The 16,116-nt window shown below is 41.2% G+C and overlaps 1 protein-coding gene across 2 annotated transcripts in view; it reads left to right on the top strand.

Annotated features, from left to right (window-relative positions):
* Positions 1-2,052: 2,052 nt before the first annotated feature.
* Positions 2,053-16,116, top strand: part of NOX4 (NADPH oxidase 4) — a 108,742-nt gene continuing 94,678 nt past the window's right edge. For both annotated transcript variants that reach the window (XM_059822355.1, XM_059822346.1), the window contains exons 1-5: positions 2,053-2,109; positions 2,902-2,997; positions 13,943-14,053; positions 15,050-15,134; positions 15,653-15,750. In XM_059822355.1, coding sequence (XP_059678338.1) covers positions 2,053-2,109; positions 2,902-2,997; positions 13,943-14,053; positions 15,050-15,134; positions 15,653-15,750 — 447 coding nt within the window. The remainder of the gene's footprint in view (positions 2,110-2,901; positions 2,998-13,942; positions 14,054-15,049; positions 15,135-15,652; positions 15,751-16,116) is intronic.

The raw sequence follows: 16,116 nt of genomic DNA, 5'->3' as shown, positions 1-16,116 counted from the left end.
GAAAAAGGGGATGTTTCCTACAAAAATGCACTCCTTGCGCTGTACCTAGATACGACGTAGGATCCAATGTCGACTGGAGCATGAGTCACAGACTCCACATGCATTACGGTGCGTGGTAAGTGGGCACTGAAGTACAGCCGCTGGTGCGTGAGTCATCAGCTTCATGTGAGTGGGCAGTCAAATCCTGCATAAGCTGATTTTTCAGAGACATTTCTAAGGGTATTTTGAAGCATAGCATATGGCATGGACAAATCATTTTGGTTTTGTTTGTGCTTGCTGCGGCTTCAGCTTTGGCCCAGGCCCCATGTTATTAGGCACGACATATCCTACAAGTTCTATTTTCTGTCATTCCAGCTTTGACATGCTTGTCTAAAGAAGTTTCATCATCTGGTTCTCTGTAAGCAGCTTCCATTTCTCTTTACATTCCAGCAGAAATGAGGAAGTGAATGGAAATAGCAAACAAGATAAATAAACTATACTATTTCTTCTGCTGTTAGAGCTGCTTTGGCATCAAACTATGGTTCTGGCGAGTTTTAAATTCAAAATATGTATTTTCCCTTTCACTAGTTCTCCTTTTAGTGTCATTTGATGATATAAAATAGCTGTAATCCTCTGTCCTGCTGTTCCAAAACTTCACCTGGCGCCTCATAAAGCCGCAGAAATCCTGCCACTTTCTCAGGCAGGGCTCCTGCTGCAGCCAAAATACCCCCAACTGAGTTTCATAGGAGCCATGCCCGACTCTTACTCTTTACGCTTAGGGCCATAGATGGGTCAGACCCTCCCTCCGTCTTTATATGGAACTGGAGAAAGATGATGGTACTTAGCTTCTTCCCAATTTTCTCTGGGCCCTAGGTATGTGGCTCATGAGGAACACAAAAAACGGCAGCTTTCCGAGTTGTAAGAGAAGGACAGCCAGCTCAAGCTGGACTGGGTGAGACTTTGCGGCACTGCTCCTTGGACATGGCATCTCCCTGAAAATGTCTTGTTCTGCTGCCAGCTGTCGCTGCCGCTGCTGCTATCTCAAGGAGCAGCCATGTGCACCACCATGCGTGGTTTAGAGTGGAAGCTCCCCTGGTGACTCATGAGGGTGTTATATTTAAAAGCTGCTAGCAACAAGGGGTTTTTTAAACCTTTTTCTTAATATAAAAACCAGTTATTTGGTGCAACTCCCCCTCCAAAAAAACCCAACGAGCCAAACCCAAACCAAACATGAAGACCAGCACAAAAAGCAGGCTGGTTGCCGAGCATAGCAATGAGAACTCGGGACCCTGCGGACGTGGAGGTGCCCGCAGCACCCTTTCTTGTGGCTGTGGTACGATTACACGCCTGCTGTGCCTGTATACTCGGTTTCTTTGTGCCTGCCTCATCCAGTGCCCCCCAGCACACCTGGTGGAGCGGGAGCAAACTCGTCGTAGCGGAGTCTGCCCTTCCCAGCCTTCGAGGTCCTCAAGTGGAGCCCGACAGTAGTTTCTTGGACAGCCTCTTTGTTTCCCCCCGAACTGCAGCACAGTTGCATGCACGGCTGCTCCCCCGCTCCCTCCCGCTTTTTGTATCACATTTCAGCCGGGGCGGGGGGGTTGGGGCAAGGGGGAACCCCACGGACGGGATTCTCCGGGGGGAAACGCGCTTTCCAAGGTGCGGGGATGCGAGCAGCCGGCCAGAGAGGCCCTGGCGACCCGCGCCCCTGCGGGGTGGCCCCTGCCCAGCCCCCCCGGCGCCGCCGCTCCGCCGCCCGGCTCCGCTGCGGGTCCCGGGGGAGCCCCGCGGGCAGCGCCGGGCACAAAGGGCGGCCGCCGCCTCCGCCGCGGGGCCGGCGGCAGACAAAGGGGCAGCGCCCGGTGGCCGCAGCGGCCCGGGGCGCCGCGGCGGAGCCGGGGCGGGCTGCAGCGCGGCGCGGCGGGGCCGGAGCGCAACGCCCCGGCGGCCGGAAGACAGGGCGGGGGTGAGGGGTGGGGAGAGGGGAGGACCGGCTCAGCCCAGCTGAAAAGGAGGGCTCGCCCGCCCGTCGCCCCCCCACCCCCCCCGGGTCCTGCCCCGCAGGCGTCCCGCACCATGGCTCTGTCCTGGAGGAGCTGGCTGGCCAATGAGGGGAGCAAACACCTCTTTCTGGTAGGGGGCTGCCCGGGGGGGGTCCCCTCGGCGGGGCAGACCTGAGGGAAGGCTCGGGAGGTGGGCGCGGGGGTGCGGTAGGCGGCCGGGGCCGGGCCGGGCGGGGGCTGGCTCGGCTCGGTTCGGCTCGGCGGGGCGGCGAGGAGCCCCGGGGCGGGGGGCGGTTTGCCCGCTGGCCCGGGGCGGGAGATCCCAGACGCGCTCGGCGTGAGGTGCTCGGGGGCAGGACGCCGCTCGGGATGTCGGTGCGCGGGCGGTTGGGATGCGCTCCGTGCCGGTGTGCGGCTGGCAGAGGTACACGCGTGTGCCGTGGCCCGCGGACAATGCAGGCGTCCCTCTCCTGCCGGGACTCGGCGCGCGTTGTGCGTGTGTTTGCTCTTTGTTAGATCCTCTTTGGGAAAGTTTGGGGGAGAAGATGCATCTTCTTGGGGGTCAAGTTCTTCCTGCCTTTGTCTTTGCCTCTTTGTTGCTAGTTCTTATTCTTTAACTGCAATATCTAACTGAAGATTTGGAGTAGTGTTTTGTATGCGGAGGGTTTCGCCAGCTCTCGGTAGCCTTAAGTTGCAAAGGTAAAGTTCCGTAAAGTTCAATTAAAGTGAAAATTTCTCACCCAGAGGCTGTTCCTTTTAGTATTTTAAAATATTTTGTGCTAAATGCTTGGAGTTTGTTTTCCCATGCCATTTACATATGTTTATAAAACTGCAGGCATATGAGTTTTATGAATGAAATTAACACTGAAAAGTTTGCACATGTAACTTGCACTTACAATCTCTTGTTTCTGTTTCATTTTAGTTTTTCTGGCTCTCCCTCAACGTATGGCTCTTCTGGAAAACCTTCCTGCTCTATTATCAGGGACTGCAGTATTATTATTTGCATCAGATGTTAGGGGTGAGTGACCCGGACATTACTTTTTGCCCTGGAAACTGGGATGCTGGGAGATGGGAAAGGGACAGAATGCATTTGCTAATCAAGGATGACACAAACTGCCTGTTAATGCTGCAAAGTGGGGAAAGATCAAGTAGGAAGTTACTGGGGAACTGTTGACAGTTGTTTAGGAGTAGAAAGTGAACAGAGAGAAGAAAAAGAGCCGGTCAAGTGTGGGACAGCTATCCTCCCCCCTCCTGTCCTCTCTCCCGGTGTTTCCAGCTGCAGACAGGCTCACAGGAACACAAACATGCTTAACAGACGACTGGAGCTCAACTTCTTGTCATCAAAACATTAGCCAAGCTTATGGGCTCGTGCTGGCAAATTCTTTCTAATCCAGTTATTGTGATAAATATTTGCTGAAGGAATTCTTTTGAGAAGTCTTAGTTCTTTTCTGTCTTTGTCATCCTCATAGATCCTCTGTTCTGTGTAAATCATGGTCACCGATACAATTTTAGTTTTGTTTTCTAATAACAAATTCTTGCAATCTGAATGGTTTAAAGAAGATTTGACTGTTTTGATTTAGCAAGGGTAACATCCACCACCATGAAAAGAACCCAGAAGGATTATTTGGGGGAGGGAGATAGTGATTTGTTTTGTGAAGATATCCACAGCTACACCATTGCAGTTGTTTGAAACAACTTCTATCCAAAGGGATAGATTAAGGGTTAACAACCTCCTGGAAAATGCTCTAGGGTTGCTCAGAATTTGAGAATCCAGGAAAAAGTGGATGAATAACATGATGCTTTGTCATACTATGTCATACTCAGGAATGGATTTCAATGGAAAGTTGACATGGGGTTAAAGCACAGATGATGCACATCCTAACCTGGTGTAGAGCCTCTGGGTTTTATCTTTGGTAGATCCAGGGTATATTTTTTCATATGGTTGATATCATTGCCATAGCTAGCCAGTTCCATAAGCTTTTGTGAACTTGCTTGCAAGTAAGTTGACCTGATACACTTTTCTTTTTTTTTTTTTTCCTTCTTACGGCTGACTCGGATGTGTTCAAGAAATGAATCTTAGCAAAGGTAGTGCAAAAAGAAGGGAATGAATATACTTAAATCCTTCATGATGATGACTTTCTTGACAGAAAAAGTGTGAAAACGTGTTTAATTTTACCATAATCTCTAATGGCTTTGCAGCCCAGTGCATCCATTTGAGAACTGTGTTTGTTCCTGGCAGAGCAAGCGGATTGTTTATAAAGCAAATGTTCTTGGGTCAACATGTTGGGCCAGATTGTCAGCTGGTATCAATCAGCAAAGTTTCTCTCAATTCAGAAGACTCGTCTGCCTTGTACCAGCTTATTGTCTGGTCTTTTTTTGGTTTTCTTACACTTCAAAATGAAAGACACATACAAAGTAATATAATGCGTGTTTAGAACCTGCGAGATGATTCAAGCAACAGCTTCCTTGTCTTGGTCAGGAGATGAGGACCAGGAGGCTGTGCATTTGAGTTTGTCTAACTGTGTCTGCAACTGTGGGAAAAAATACCAAAGAAGTTTAGAGACTTTCTAAAATGAGGAGGAAAGTGAAGAGCTAAGTCTAAGAGATACTTTGGTCAAAGTTCTGAAATGAATTTAAAAATTTTGAAAATATTAAAGACTGTAAAACATTCTAACAATTCACTTTTTAAAGTTTGTCTAAGTATCATCCTTAGACCCCAAAGTTAGCTTCCTCCTTTCTCTTCATTATATTCGTATATGCATATGAATCATAGAGTTTATTTTGCAAGGGTTGGGAAAACTGAACCCAATTTTAGTCTCTTCAGGAAACAGAGTAAGCATATCCATACTACAGCTGCCGTTACCTTCCATGGGGATTTTTGCTTCTCTTCTTTTTCTGTAGTGGTTTGTGTAGCCCCTGGTCCATGGCCCATCTGCATAACCAGCCTCCTTTCGGTTCCATACATGGGTGAGTGGCTTGCAGTGCCTCTGTGTGCCATTTCTTGATGTTTGAAAATTTTGAGATTTAGATGAAAATTCTTCATTTATAATTCAGCAGTTGATTTTTTTTTTTCTTAACAGAATGAACTCTTTTACAGATACTTCCATGAAAATTGATTCCTTTTTCCAGCCAGTTAACAAAAAATGGGAAAAAGGAATGGCATTTTTTGAATTAAAAAAAATGTCTTTTGTTTTTCAGTGATGTCTGCTAAGGAGTTTTTTTCTCTCTTTGTGTGCTACAATAGCCTAAAATCTCGTTAGGAACTTGCAGCACTGAAAGATTTACCAGAGGTAATTTTATCGTTTACCAAGTAACAGGATGGAGAGCAAGAAGAGTTGCTGTAGGAAATCAGATTGTGATATGAAATGAGATCTTGGACTGAATATCCTGAATATATTCAACTCTGCCACGTTTTGATGCCATGTCTTTTCTTTCTGATGTGAAGGAGGAGAAGGAATGAGGTTAGTTTTTCCTTCAGTGGTCACTGCAGTGGTTCACTTTCCTTCAGCCTTCTACAGAAGGAGGCTCAGTTTTATTCTTTTCCGATTGCATCCTCTGTGACTTTCAACAAGATACTTAGCAGAGGATTTAAAAATTATTTAGGTACCTAACTCTCATTCAATCTTTCAATGACAATCTTTCTGATCCTTAATTCTATTCCTGTAAAAAGGCACCGAGAGCATGGTAGTGTCCTGGCAGTGCAAAGAGAATAAATAAGTCAAAGGCACTGATGTGCTAGGAGGAGGTTAATCAGCCTATTCTATGCTGCAAAATCTAGTGAGTAAATTTATTTTTTGTCAAATGTCACTGCTTTGCTCAGTTTGAGTCCCGTTGATGAGACCATGAACTCTTCACTGTGGAATCTCCATCCCTGGAGGTTTTCAAAAACTAATCGGGCAAAACCCTGAGCAAACTTAGTCTGAGTTTGGTGTTGAACCTGCTTAGAGCAGGAGGTTGGAATAGAGACATCCCAAGGTCCCTTCCAACCAGAATAATTCTGTGATTATATGATTCTTGCGGTGTTAAGTTCAACCAGAACCTAGTGGATGTAAACCCCCTTCCCAGTTCTTTTGCCTTGATGAACCATCCCTTTGGATACTTAATCACTTGTAACACTGCAGATCATAGTCTTACTGCATCAATGCATTCATTGGCGCTGGTTCAGGACCATGATTTAGATAAAGAATCTCAGTTTTTTGTAGTTTAATAAATGTTAACTTGTGGCCTTGCATTGCTTAAAGAAGAGAAGCCTGGGAAACACCCAACAGGCATGGATTTCTTATAAAAGAGTGTGGCAAAGAGGAAAGGAATATTCTCATCTTCATGTTCATGATAGATACTAAAAGATGTGGTAGGCATGTATTACAGAAAGGAAGATCCATAAATTACTTGATGTGACTCCAAAATCTTCATTGTTGAAGGTTTTGTGTCTGCTCAGTCAGAGAAATTGTCCATATGATTAATTTCTTTGCAGACTTCAAGATTTCTCCCTTCAGATTAGCCTGGCTGTATTTTTTTCCATCTGGTTTGCTTGCATCTGACCAACCAATGCAGTGCTATATTTAGTACTGGCCTTATTATAGAACTCAAATCCTGCTTTTAACAGCCTTAAATGAAATACCTGTTTCTTGTTGCTTGAGTTCCCCATGAACAGGAAGAGCATTGGCCTCATTTTGTCATGGCATAAAAGGTCTCTCCCTATTCCCTCTCTAGTCCCTGCTCAAATAACTCTAATGTAGTCAAATGGATGTTAATGCAAGAGATAAGCTTCTGCGTTCCACACCAAAGTGGAGAAAATGCATTCTCAGAAGGATCTCTTTGGGAAAAGATTGAATAACTGAAAATGGGACTGAAAAGGAAAAGTACTGCCTCACTTTTTTATCTATACAGTTGCTACCTTCTTACTTTGCAGTACTGTGCATCACATTTATGTCATCTTTTTTCACTGCTTGGAATAAGTTCCACATGTTCCAGTAACTTGCATGTCTCTCCTTGCTAGTTTATCGCAATGATAGAGATTTTACTAATTGAGGCCAAATTCTGCTTTCCTTGATCCTTATGCAACCACACTGCAGCTTGCTTCCCCCACACATCTAAGCATTGGAGGGAGTTGTGTATCTTGACCCTTTATCTTCCTTAATGCAGCATGGTTTTGCTATTTATTTGTCTTGTAACCAGGCTATTTGGAGTTTGCTCTTTAGAGTGTTACATGTAGGAAAAATGTCTAATAATAGATTTACGTTGCTATGGAAGCTATATATATATATATTTATGCAGGATTCCCTAATCAAGACTAAGGGTGTTAATCACAAAACTTACCTTGATAGTCCCCTTGATTTTGCAAGTAAATCTCTTCTTGCATTCTCTTTGCCTCATTCTAGATTTTTTGTTTGCCAAAACATTTTTTCCTTCTACCCTTTGTCCTTCCTGGACAGCCCACAGTTCAGCATCATTGCTGAGAGATTATTCTCAGTTATGAGCCAATGAGGAACTTGGGTTTTGCACCATATAGTTCTTCTGTTTGCTTTCTCTCTTTTTTTTTAAGCTCAAATGGCAGTAATCCTGTGAAGGACATCTATATTATTAATTTTTATAGGAGAACTTCCACCTTTGCAGAATTTCTTGTGAAACTGTCAATAGTGGAGGTTCAATTAGTAGAGGTACATCTCAATGATTAACTGAAATTTTTACTACTGTATCATGTAGACTTGTGTTAAAAACAGTCTTGTTGTCATCATTGCTCCTCATTCGAAGATGATGATGGCATAATACTCCATGTAGAACAGAACTGAATTGTGGGCAAAATGTTTCTTTGGTCGATTATGCGTTATATTATCTATTATTGCAGGGTTCCCATGGTAGTCCAACAATGGCAGGTCTTAAAATAAAAATAACTGCATTACACTCCAGAAGAAGTGTTTTACACATCATATTACCTACCTGTGTTCTGATAAGGGGAAATAATTCAACACAAAGGAAGCCCTTAGTAGCAGATGCTGGCATCACTTCCATGTGACTGTGACAGGTATGACAATAAGCAACTTCGTGCTCTGGCCATGAGTTGCAGTGTGTTGTGAATCTCTTGGGGGCACTTGGGTACCTGTGCAGGATCAACCATTCAAGCTCATGTTGCTAATTAATATATAAAATACTGTCACACTTTGTGATGTTGCTACAGAAGAAGGATGGTCTGGAAGACTCAAATCTGGTAGATAACTTGAGATCCCTTCCAATCTCTGTGTGTATCATTCTGCCTGGCACAAAAAGAAACATGTAACTCAGCAACACTGACAAAAGTATTTTTTAAAATTGTATTTTCTGAGGTCAGGATTCCAACAGATTAAATTAACTGTTTAATAGTTTAATAAAGATGAACATTTGGTCTGAAATCTTGTAAGTGAATACTCTTTGTTTGGAGATTATCAGACAAGTTGGAAGCTAGTATTGAATTCCAGATTAAGATAGTTGCTTTCTTCAGATTGAATGACTGATTTAAGCAGAAGGAGGAGTACATCTAACACAAAGGGACTGCATATAAAATGAGAACATGACCTAAACATGTGGACAGAAAGAGAAGGAAACCTTCAAGGAACGGCTGTTTGGTGAGTTAAAAGTGAACGGTGAGAATATTGATTCTCAGTAGTGCAGGGAAGATATCCCATACCTCATGAAAGAGCTAAAAATAGTGTTGCCATTGTCCACTCCTGATTTTTCTCCCTTTCTATAATACCATATCCAACTTCTGACTCATGTATGCAAACAGAAGACTTGAAGTTGAATTAGCATAGAGAATTGGGCTGCTGTTAAATTCTCTGTGTAGAGAATTGCTGGTTTTTGTTGTGTTTTTTTTTAAATACTTAATATACTTTTTCAAATGTGATTCAAAAATATTACACCACTTAGTCTTAAAATAATTTTTAAAGGGTTGCAGTACATGATGTTGGGATTTACAGAGTCCTGCCTTGAAACCTTCCATCTTCAGGAGCAAAATCAAGTCAAACTTCTGTAGACGTTTTCATGTGTTCTGGTAGGTTTCCATTACCCTCGCAGTTTACTTCCTTTCAGCTTCGTTTCGGTTGCTTCGGCTTTATTGCTAGATCTCCAGCCAGATTTGGCAGGCCTAGAGGGAATAATTGCTATGCATACAATTCAGATCTGTCCTTCATCTTAGATTATCTGTGCTCTGTTACTCAAAACAAGGAGTACTCTAGGAAGAAAAGGAAGTCAGGTCAAAAGGAGGCACATTGTGTAGCACAGTTTGTCCCACCTACGAAAATAAATATTTTTAGCTACTCCAGTACTGATCTGGGGAGGTGGTCTGTGACCTGTGTCTACGGAGCAGCATGTGACTTACGAGTCTTCCCACAACGTTTCAAGTTGCCCTGAACCGTAGAAGATTGAAAAAGTTCAAAGAACGGCCTTCAGAGAGAGCATCAGATGTGGTGTCTCTACTGCACCATGACCTGTTTAGGATTGTTGCTTGTAGATACTGAAGTCTTAGAGAAACAGAATCACATCACTTTTAGGTGTGGAAGGATTTGCAGTATGCTTCCATTTTTTTGCCGCAAGATGGGCTTAAAAGGTGAGATAGGACAGTATTTGTTGAAATCTTCTTGTATTCTGCTCTCCAGTATGTTTTGCAACCATATATTGAAGATTAGATTTCTGTGCACAGCAATTGCAGATAACCTTCATCTCTATATTTATAACTGATGAACTTTGGGGAATTCTGTGGTACATAGTAAGTTACTTTACCCCTCAACCTAATACTGAAATCATTTGCCTAACTACAGAGAAGCTCATTTCCCCTGCCTTGCTGGGAGCAACACACAGAACATCCAACGAGAACTGACTCTTTGCTTCTCTGTCCTACTTTGCATCTTGTATGAGCGTAGCCAGGAGTCCATCCTGCTTTCTGTGGGACTGTACATCAGGCAGGGATAGCTGGAGAACGTACATTCCCACTGTATCTCTGGAGCCCTTTTCTGCTGCTTTGGAGAAGGAAAATGTGGTGATCGCTTTAGCCTTGTCTGGAGGAAAGATCTAGCCTAGTTTTTAGGATTTGAGTTTGTAGTGGTTCAAGTTCCCTGCCATCCCTGCCACAGATTTCCTCTGTGAATTCGATTAATCCTTTTGTTTTTCAATGCCTCTTTGCCCCTCCATGCAATGGGATAACAGCATGTGTGGTGCTGGGTAGGCAGAGTACAGAAAAAGGTTGTCAAATGCTTGGATTTGATATCAGCAAAGTTGGATAAAAGAGAGCATCCAGCAGAGGTTTTGGGGTGTTCTTTTCTCTCTATTTGATCCTATAGAAATTTCACACGCTACTGACGTGAAATAACAATTTTTTTTTTTTCCTTAAGACAATGATAATCTTAGGAAGAAAAGAGATTATATTTCTCTCATTCCTTAGCTACTTAATAAGGATATATATTCCCTTCTAGAACCAGTGAGTTGCCTTGGAGCAAAAATAATCTTTTATTCTACTATTGTCTAAAGATCCATCAATGCGCTATGTTAATTTGTTACTATGCCACCCAGGCAACGCAAAGGAAGTCAAGAAAGAGACCACTTGGAAACCATTTGGAAAGAATTAGTTTCATGGGGATATTTTTAGCCTTTGGATATATGTTAAGAGCAAACTTAGTACTCTGTTATTCTTCTGGGTCTTGCATGAATTGTGATTCTAAGCGTTGCTAAATGTATTACTTTACCATTGTTTTCAAACTGGTCGTGGGCTTGTTGCAGCAAGCATTGCCCAACTTTATTTATTCAGACTAAAACCTTAAATGAACCATTGGTGAAAATATTTGAATCACACTTTCCTAGAAGAGCACTGCATATTTGAAGAGGTCGTTTCCTGCTCTCTTATTATTTTTTTCTTTGCACAGATGCTGATAGCACTGAATTAGGATTAATGTAAGGGCATTCTTCCATAGTAATTGCATTTATGAATGATTATTTGCTATTTGTTATATAGTGGCATGGAAAAACACAAAGGTTAGTAGGGTAGCTTTTTCTACTCATCATAACTGATTCATATTTTTTGTACCAGTTAAATTGCTTGGCATTTTACTTATTTTTTATGATAAATTATTTCATGTATTTAATACTATACAGTGTAGAATTAACTCTATTCTAGACTATTCCAAACTAGACTGTTTTGTTGAAGTTTTGTAAGAAGAATAGTTGTGCCTGATAAAGGAAGTTTTGGATCATGCCCAGTTTATGTTTAAACTCAAATTCTTGAGAAACCACTGATGTATCATATAGGTCATACAATAGAAATTATGAAAATTCTTAAATTGCTTTACTTATTAATTGTATTGCAACTTTTTTCAGCTTTTGGCTGTTAGTCAAGAGCTACAAAAACAGTTCAGTTTGCTTCTGGGTTTTGCATGATGTTAGTTCTATGCAATTCTTGGGTTTTTCAAATCATGCTCATTTAATCACTGGAATACTGTAGCGCATGAGCAAGCTCTAATAAAAATGCTTATATGTGTTTAACGACCATGTGTTTGAAGTTATTGCTTTTATGAGGTGTATAGCTCTTTTTTAGCTTCCCTTTAGAGGAATAATAATTAATGAAAATAGAGACAGTCTTCTATATGCAAATGGCACATTATAGAGACATTTTATTTGCCATTAAGTCCAATCATTTCAAGGGTATTGCCATTTTATCTGATAGTCCAAAAATATTTATGATGTTCTAAAGTCACTTAAAGCTACTTTGGGCAAGGATAGAGAAATTTTTATTGTAGTTGTTCACATATTTTTTTTTTTTGAAGTGGAAAGTGACATCAGCATTCAGTAAAATCTCAGCTCAGTTGCTGAGGTTGTGGCCATTGTACCTGGTGCTTGGTTGTAGTCGTTGCACTTGGGCTCTGGACCAGTTGGGAGAGTCTGGCGGGGGGGATCTAAAGTCTGAAGAACATGACTTGTGAGGGAAAAGTAACAAAAATAGTCTCTCATCGTGTGTGTGAACAGAGTGTGAAGTAACAGATGAAATAAATAGAAGCAAGGGAGGTTTTATGTAGGGAAAAAAAGGACTAACAGCGCATTGGCAGAAATAGCGGAGGAGGTCTGGAGAGTGGGAAAGAACGAAGTGATGTGGTTCGTTCTAGTCTTATTTTCTATAATCCACTAGGTTAGAGATGCCTCTGTTCTAAGTGTCCCTCTCTGTAACTTTCATGAGATCTGCTCCTGGGACGTTTGCCAGGGATCCCACATTTACATGGCAGAGAACAAGGTAGAGCACATTTTGTGGGGTAATTGCTCCTACTTCTCATGGGCAACTTTTGAGAGAAGGTGCCCTTATGACTGCTTTGTTCTGTGGAAGCTGGTAATGTCTGGTGAGGAGGCCCCTAGCACTCAGATCTAACTAAATAACGTAGCCAGAAAAGAAACGGGATTTAGGTGGAGCGCTTGATGCTTAGGTGGATGGAACACCTTTACCTTCTGTTTGCGTACTGGTTTTGTGCCCAGATGTGCTGCAGAGAAGGTGGGGTATGTGGGTGTTACTAACTGTGAGAGCAGGCGGGTTTCAGGTTTTGTGGTACTGAGAAGCTCCTGTCATGCCATTGTGCATGTGATCGTGCTAGACATGTTGAAGTCCAGTTATTTTGTTTACTTTATTTTTACTAGTTTATATATTCATCCATTTCTGTGACATGTAGGTAAGTCTGTAAAAAACAGCTAATAGCAATTACAAATTCTGAAATTACAAGTATTTTCTAATAATTTTTGTAAAAAAATGTATTTCCAAATAAATAAACCTTCTTTGTTTCTCTCCAATTTTGTTTCTTCTTCTTGATAAGAAAGATATGACTATAATAAATGTTTCACTGATGAAATTTTTTTTGACTGAGAAATAACAAATATTCTTTGCTTGATATAAAGTTTCATTTTGAAAAAGTAATAAATCTTTAGTAATTTTTATTAGATAATTTGTACTTGTTCAAATCATTCACATACCTCTGCAATATTTGAGTTATCTTACAATATTATAATAGGTTTTTATTAATTTCTTCAGGAGTTGAAAAACTTGGGGTTTAGGGAGCATTGTAAGAAATATCCTTCCAGAAATCTGTTGACAGTCTAAAAACATCTTTTATATAAGCTAGTGAAATGGTAATTCGACCTAATAACTGGGAGAACAAAGGCATTTTGCTAACATTTTTAAAAATCATAAATGAATGAGAGAATATATTAAAAGATACAGGGTTATGACATTAATGTGTGCTTTGTTCATTTATTTGACAAGTGTTTTTGTTCTCATTATGTAAGTTCCAAATATACCAGTGAAAGCATTATTGAAATTAGGTTTTATTACAGTTCCGAGCTATTGAGTAGTTAAAATGAAGAAAACCTACTTTCCAGATATGGCACTTCATAGTGTGAATGGATGAGTTTTGTGACAATTCCATAACAGTTCTTGAAACAGTATTATCATATCAGTTTAATTGAATCAATATTTTTTTTTTACATCTTTTTCTGGCTTGTTTACCAGAAAATCATTACACTTTACTTAAGTGGCTGTCTAGTGTCTTCACGGTATTTAACCCGCTTTCTTATTTAATTATGTCTGTTGAAGCTTTCAGGTAATTTCTCGGTGGACACTTATTGTTGTCTCAGATATGTTTTGTTTCATGTGTCTGAGCACTGATGAGGTATTGGTTCTTTCAGTAGAAAGTTGTCATGTGCTGACATTATTGCTGACAAAAATAATTTTGAATAATTTTTGGTTGCAAAGGTGAGAGCTGTTTCCATCAGAGAATAGGATAGCATAATGTAGTGGTTTTTCCAGAGCATGTAAAACGTCATGAAACTCCACTGTTCTGATGAGTCAAGAGAGCATGGGAACTGTTCAGTTTCACAGCAAAGAAAAGGAGGTTGAATACTGACACCTGAACCATTAAAGCATCTTTTCTCCCTGTAATCTAACTCTTGCTATATTTGTTCAGCTAGGATTGTGTGTTAGCAGAGCTTCAGCATCTGTCCTCAATCTCAACTGCTGCCTGGTCCTTCTACCGATGTGCCGTGTTCTCTTGGCCTTCCTGCGAGGATCTCAGAAGGTAAGTGCTGTCCTCAGAATGCAGCAGTTGAGAAGAAGAGGGCCCTGGTTGCTGTTTAGTCTAAAAATAATAGGAAAAATTCTGTTATATCCCTGTTTATTATACAGTATGTGCCTGCATGGTGCAAGTATCAGATATTCACCCTAGATTCATGACTCCTTTGAAGGTACTGCCTTGGCTGGCATTGCCTGGTTTGATTGGACTTGTTGAGAGGAAGGTTTCTTCAATGCATTTTTGAAGGACGAGAAGTTGCTCTGGAACTGTAACCAGACAAAGTCTCCTCCTTCTTTCCCAACTCTTATATATAAGACATCTGTGTCCTCTCTACTGCTTCCTGGTAGAATTCAACAAAGCAGAAAGAACTTTGTCTCTGCATGACCACAAGTGTCCTACTGGAGATGATAGAACTTTAAATAAAAATACCCAACCTGATATATTCATTATCATGGGAGAAAAAAGTTCTGGCAAAGCTAAAAGGGTTTGTTCTCTGTACTGGTTTTCAGGAAACAATAGTTTAACTTGTTTGTGATTCGCCAGTTGCTTTTACAGAAATACAAGTAATGCTATCTGTATTTTCTAGACAGTTGCAAATTGGACCTGAGTTCTGTTCATCATGTGACAGTATCTGTAAGATTTGATGCCTATAGATTCTTATATGTATGCAAATATACCTTTCCCTCTGATCCTGCTCACTAAAGAGTCAGTGATGCCTACAACAATTAGTGCTGGTATTCCTAAATTTTAAGGCCAGAAGGGACATTACTTTACGTGCTCTTGACATCTATGTAATACAGGTCCAACTGTAATTTCTTTATTAAGACCTCAAAATTGGCTCATTGACATAATCCTGTAGGTTTTAAAATTAGGTACTATGCTTGCAAGGGTGTTAAACTTAGTAAAAGCTGAAGTTGCTATTATATCACCTCAGTTGCTCTTAGTATTTTTTTTCTTTGCTTTGTTTTAGAAGAGAGATTGCTTGAATTCTTCTCTTATTAGGTTGCCAGCAGGAAAACCAGAAGGCTGCTGGATAAAAGTAAAACTTTCCATGTGACGTGTGGTGTTACAATATGCATCTTTTCAGGTGAGATCTTACTGTGTCGAGCAGCAAGCAGCTTGTTTGGGAAACACATTGAAGCAGTACTTTGTGGTTTTTCTTGTACAGTACGTTTGGGGGTAGTCTTGCTCTGCGCTTCCCTGCCTTAAATTGTGACTGCTTTCTTGGTTGCGTGTGGGTTTTGGTTTATTTTTCCTTTAAACACATGGGCTTACATTCTAATGCTGAACCTTCCTTAAAATTCCAGTTTCTAAAAGGAGAGGTATATGAGATCAGGTCAATATCTGCCATTACAAGTGACCCTCCATTGTGCCTAAGGAATTTGAGCTAAGCAGCAGGGTGCTACAGGCTTATCTGCAGAAGAGGGAGCAAGCTTTCTGCCATGAATATCTATAACCTGATTTACTTTAGCAAAAGAATTCCTTAGTCTCTGATGCGTCTCATGCAGGTGATGTGATTATAGCTTGTCATCTGGGTAGCCACTTTACTTCAGGGGAACATCTACCTTTTGTTTATGGATCTCAGCTTTACTCTGTTTTTTTTAGTCTTACATGTTGCTGCTCATCTGGTGAACGCTCTGAACTTCTCTGAGAACTACAACGAAGACTTTCTGGCACTAAACGCAGCGAACTATCGTGGTGAGGTGAGCCAGCTCTCCTTTCATATCTTGCTTTTAAGTATATAGTTTAAATATATGGTTATTTGTATATTCAATTCCATTTTATGATCCATCCTATGAGCTATACAGTGCCGCTGTATTGTGCACTGAAAACTCACCATCATGTGCATTGCTGTGGATTTTACTTCTTTCTCCGGACAAAGCATGTATTAAGCACTTTTTGTTTAAGCCAGCAGGATACCGTCCTATTGGATTATGAGGTGGAGAATGCTATCATCAAGTCCTTTCCCTTGCACTTTGTTCTCCTGCTTCTCTTCTTCTGCTTCTCTCTGTTCCTTGGGTGGGCCTGGTTGAGGGAAAATAAATTCTGTATTTGCACTATTCAGAATA

This window comes from Gavia stellata, chromosome 1 (genome assembly GCF_030936135.1).
Source record: "Gavia stellata isolate bGavSte3 chromosome 1, bGavSte3.hap2, whole genome shotgun sequence".
In the NCBI taxonomy this organism is placed as follows: Eukaryota; Metazoa; Chordata; class Aves; order Gaviiformes; family Gaviidae; genus Gavia; species Gavia stellata.
This window is presented reverse-complemented; position numbering and strand designations above follow the sequence as displayed.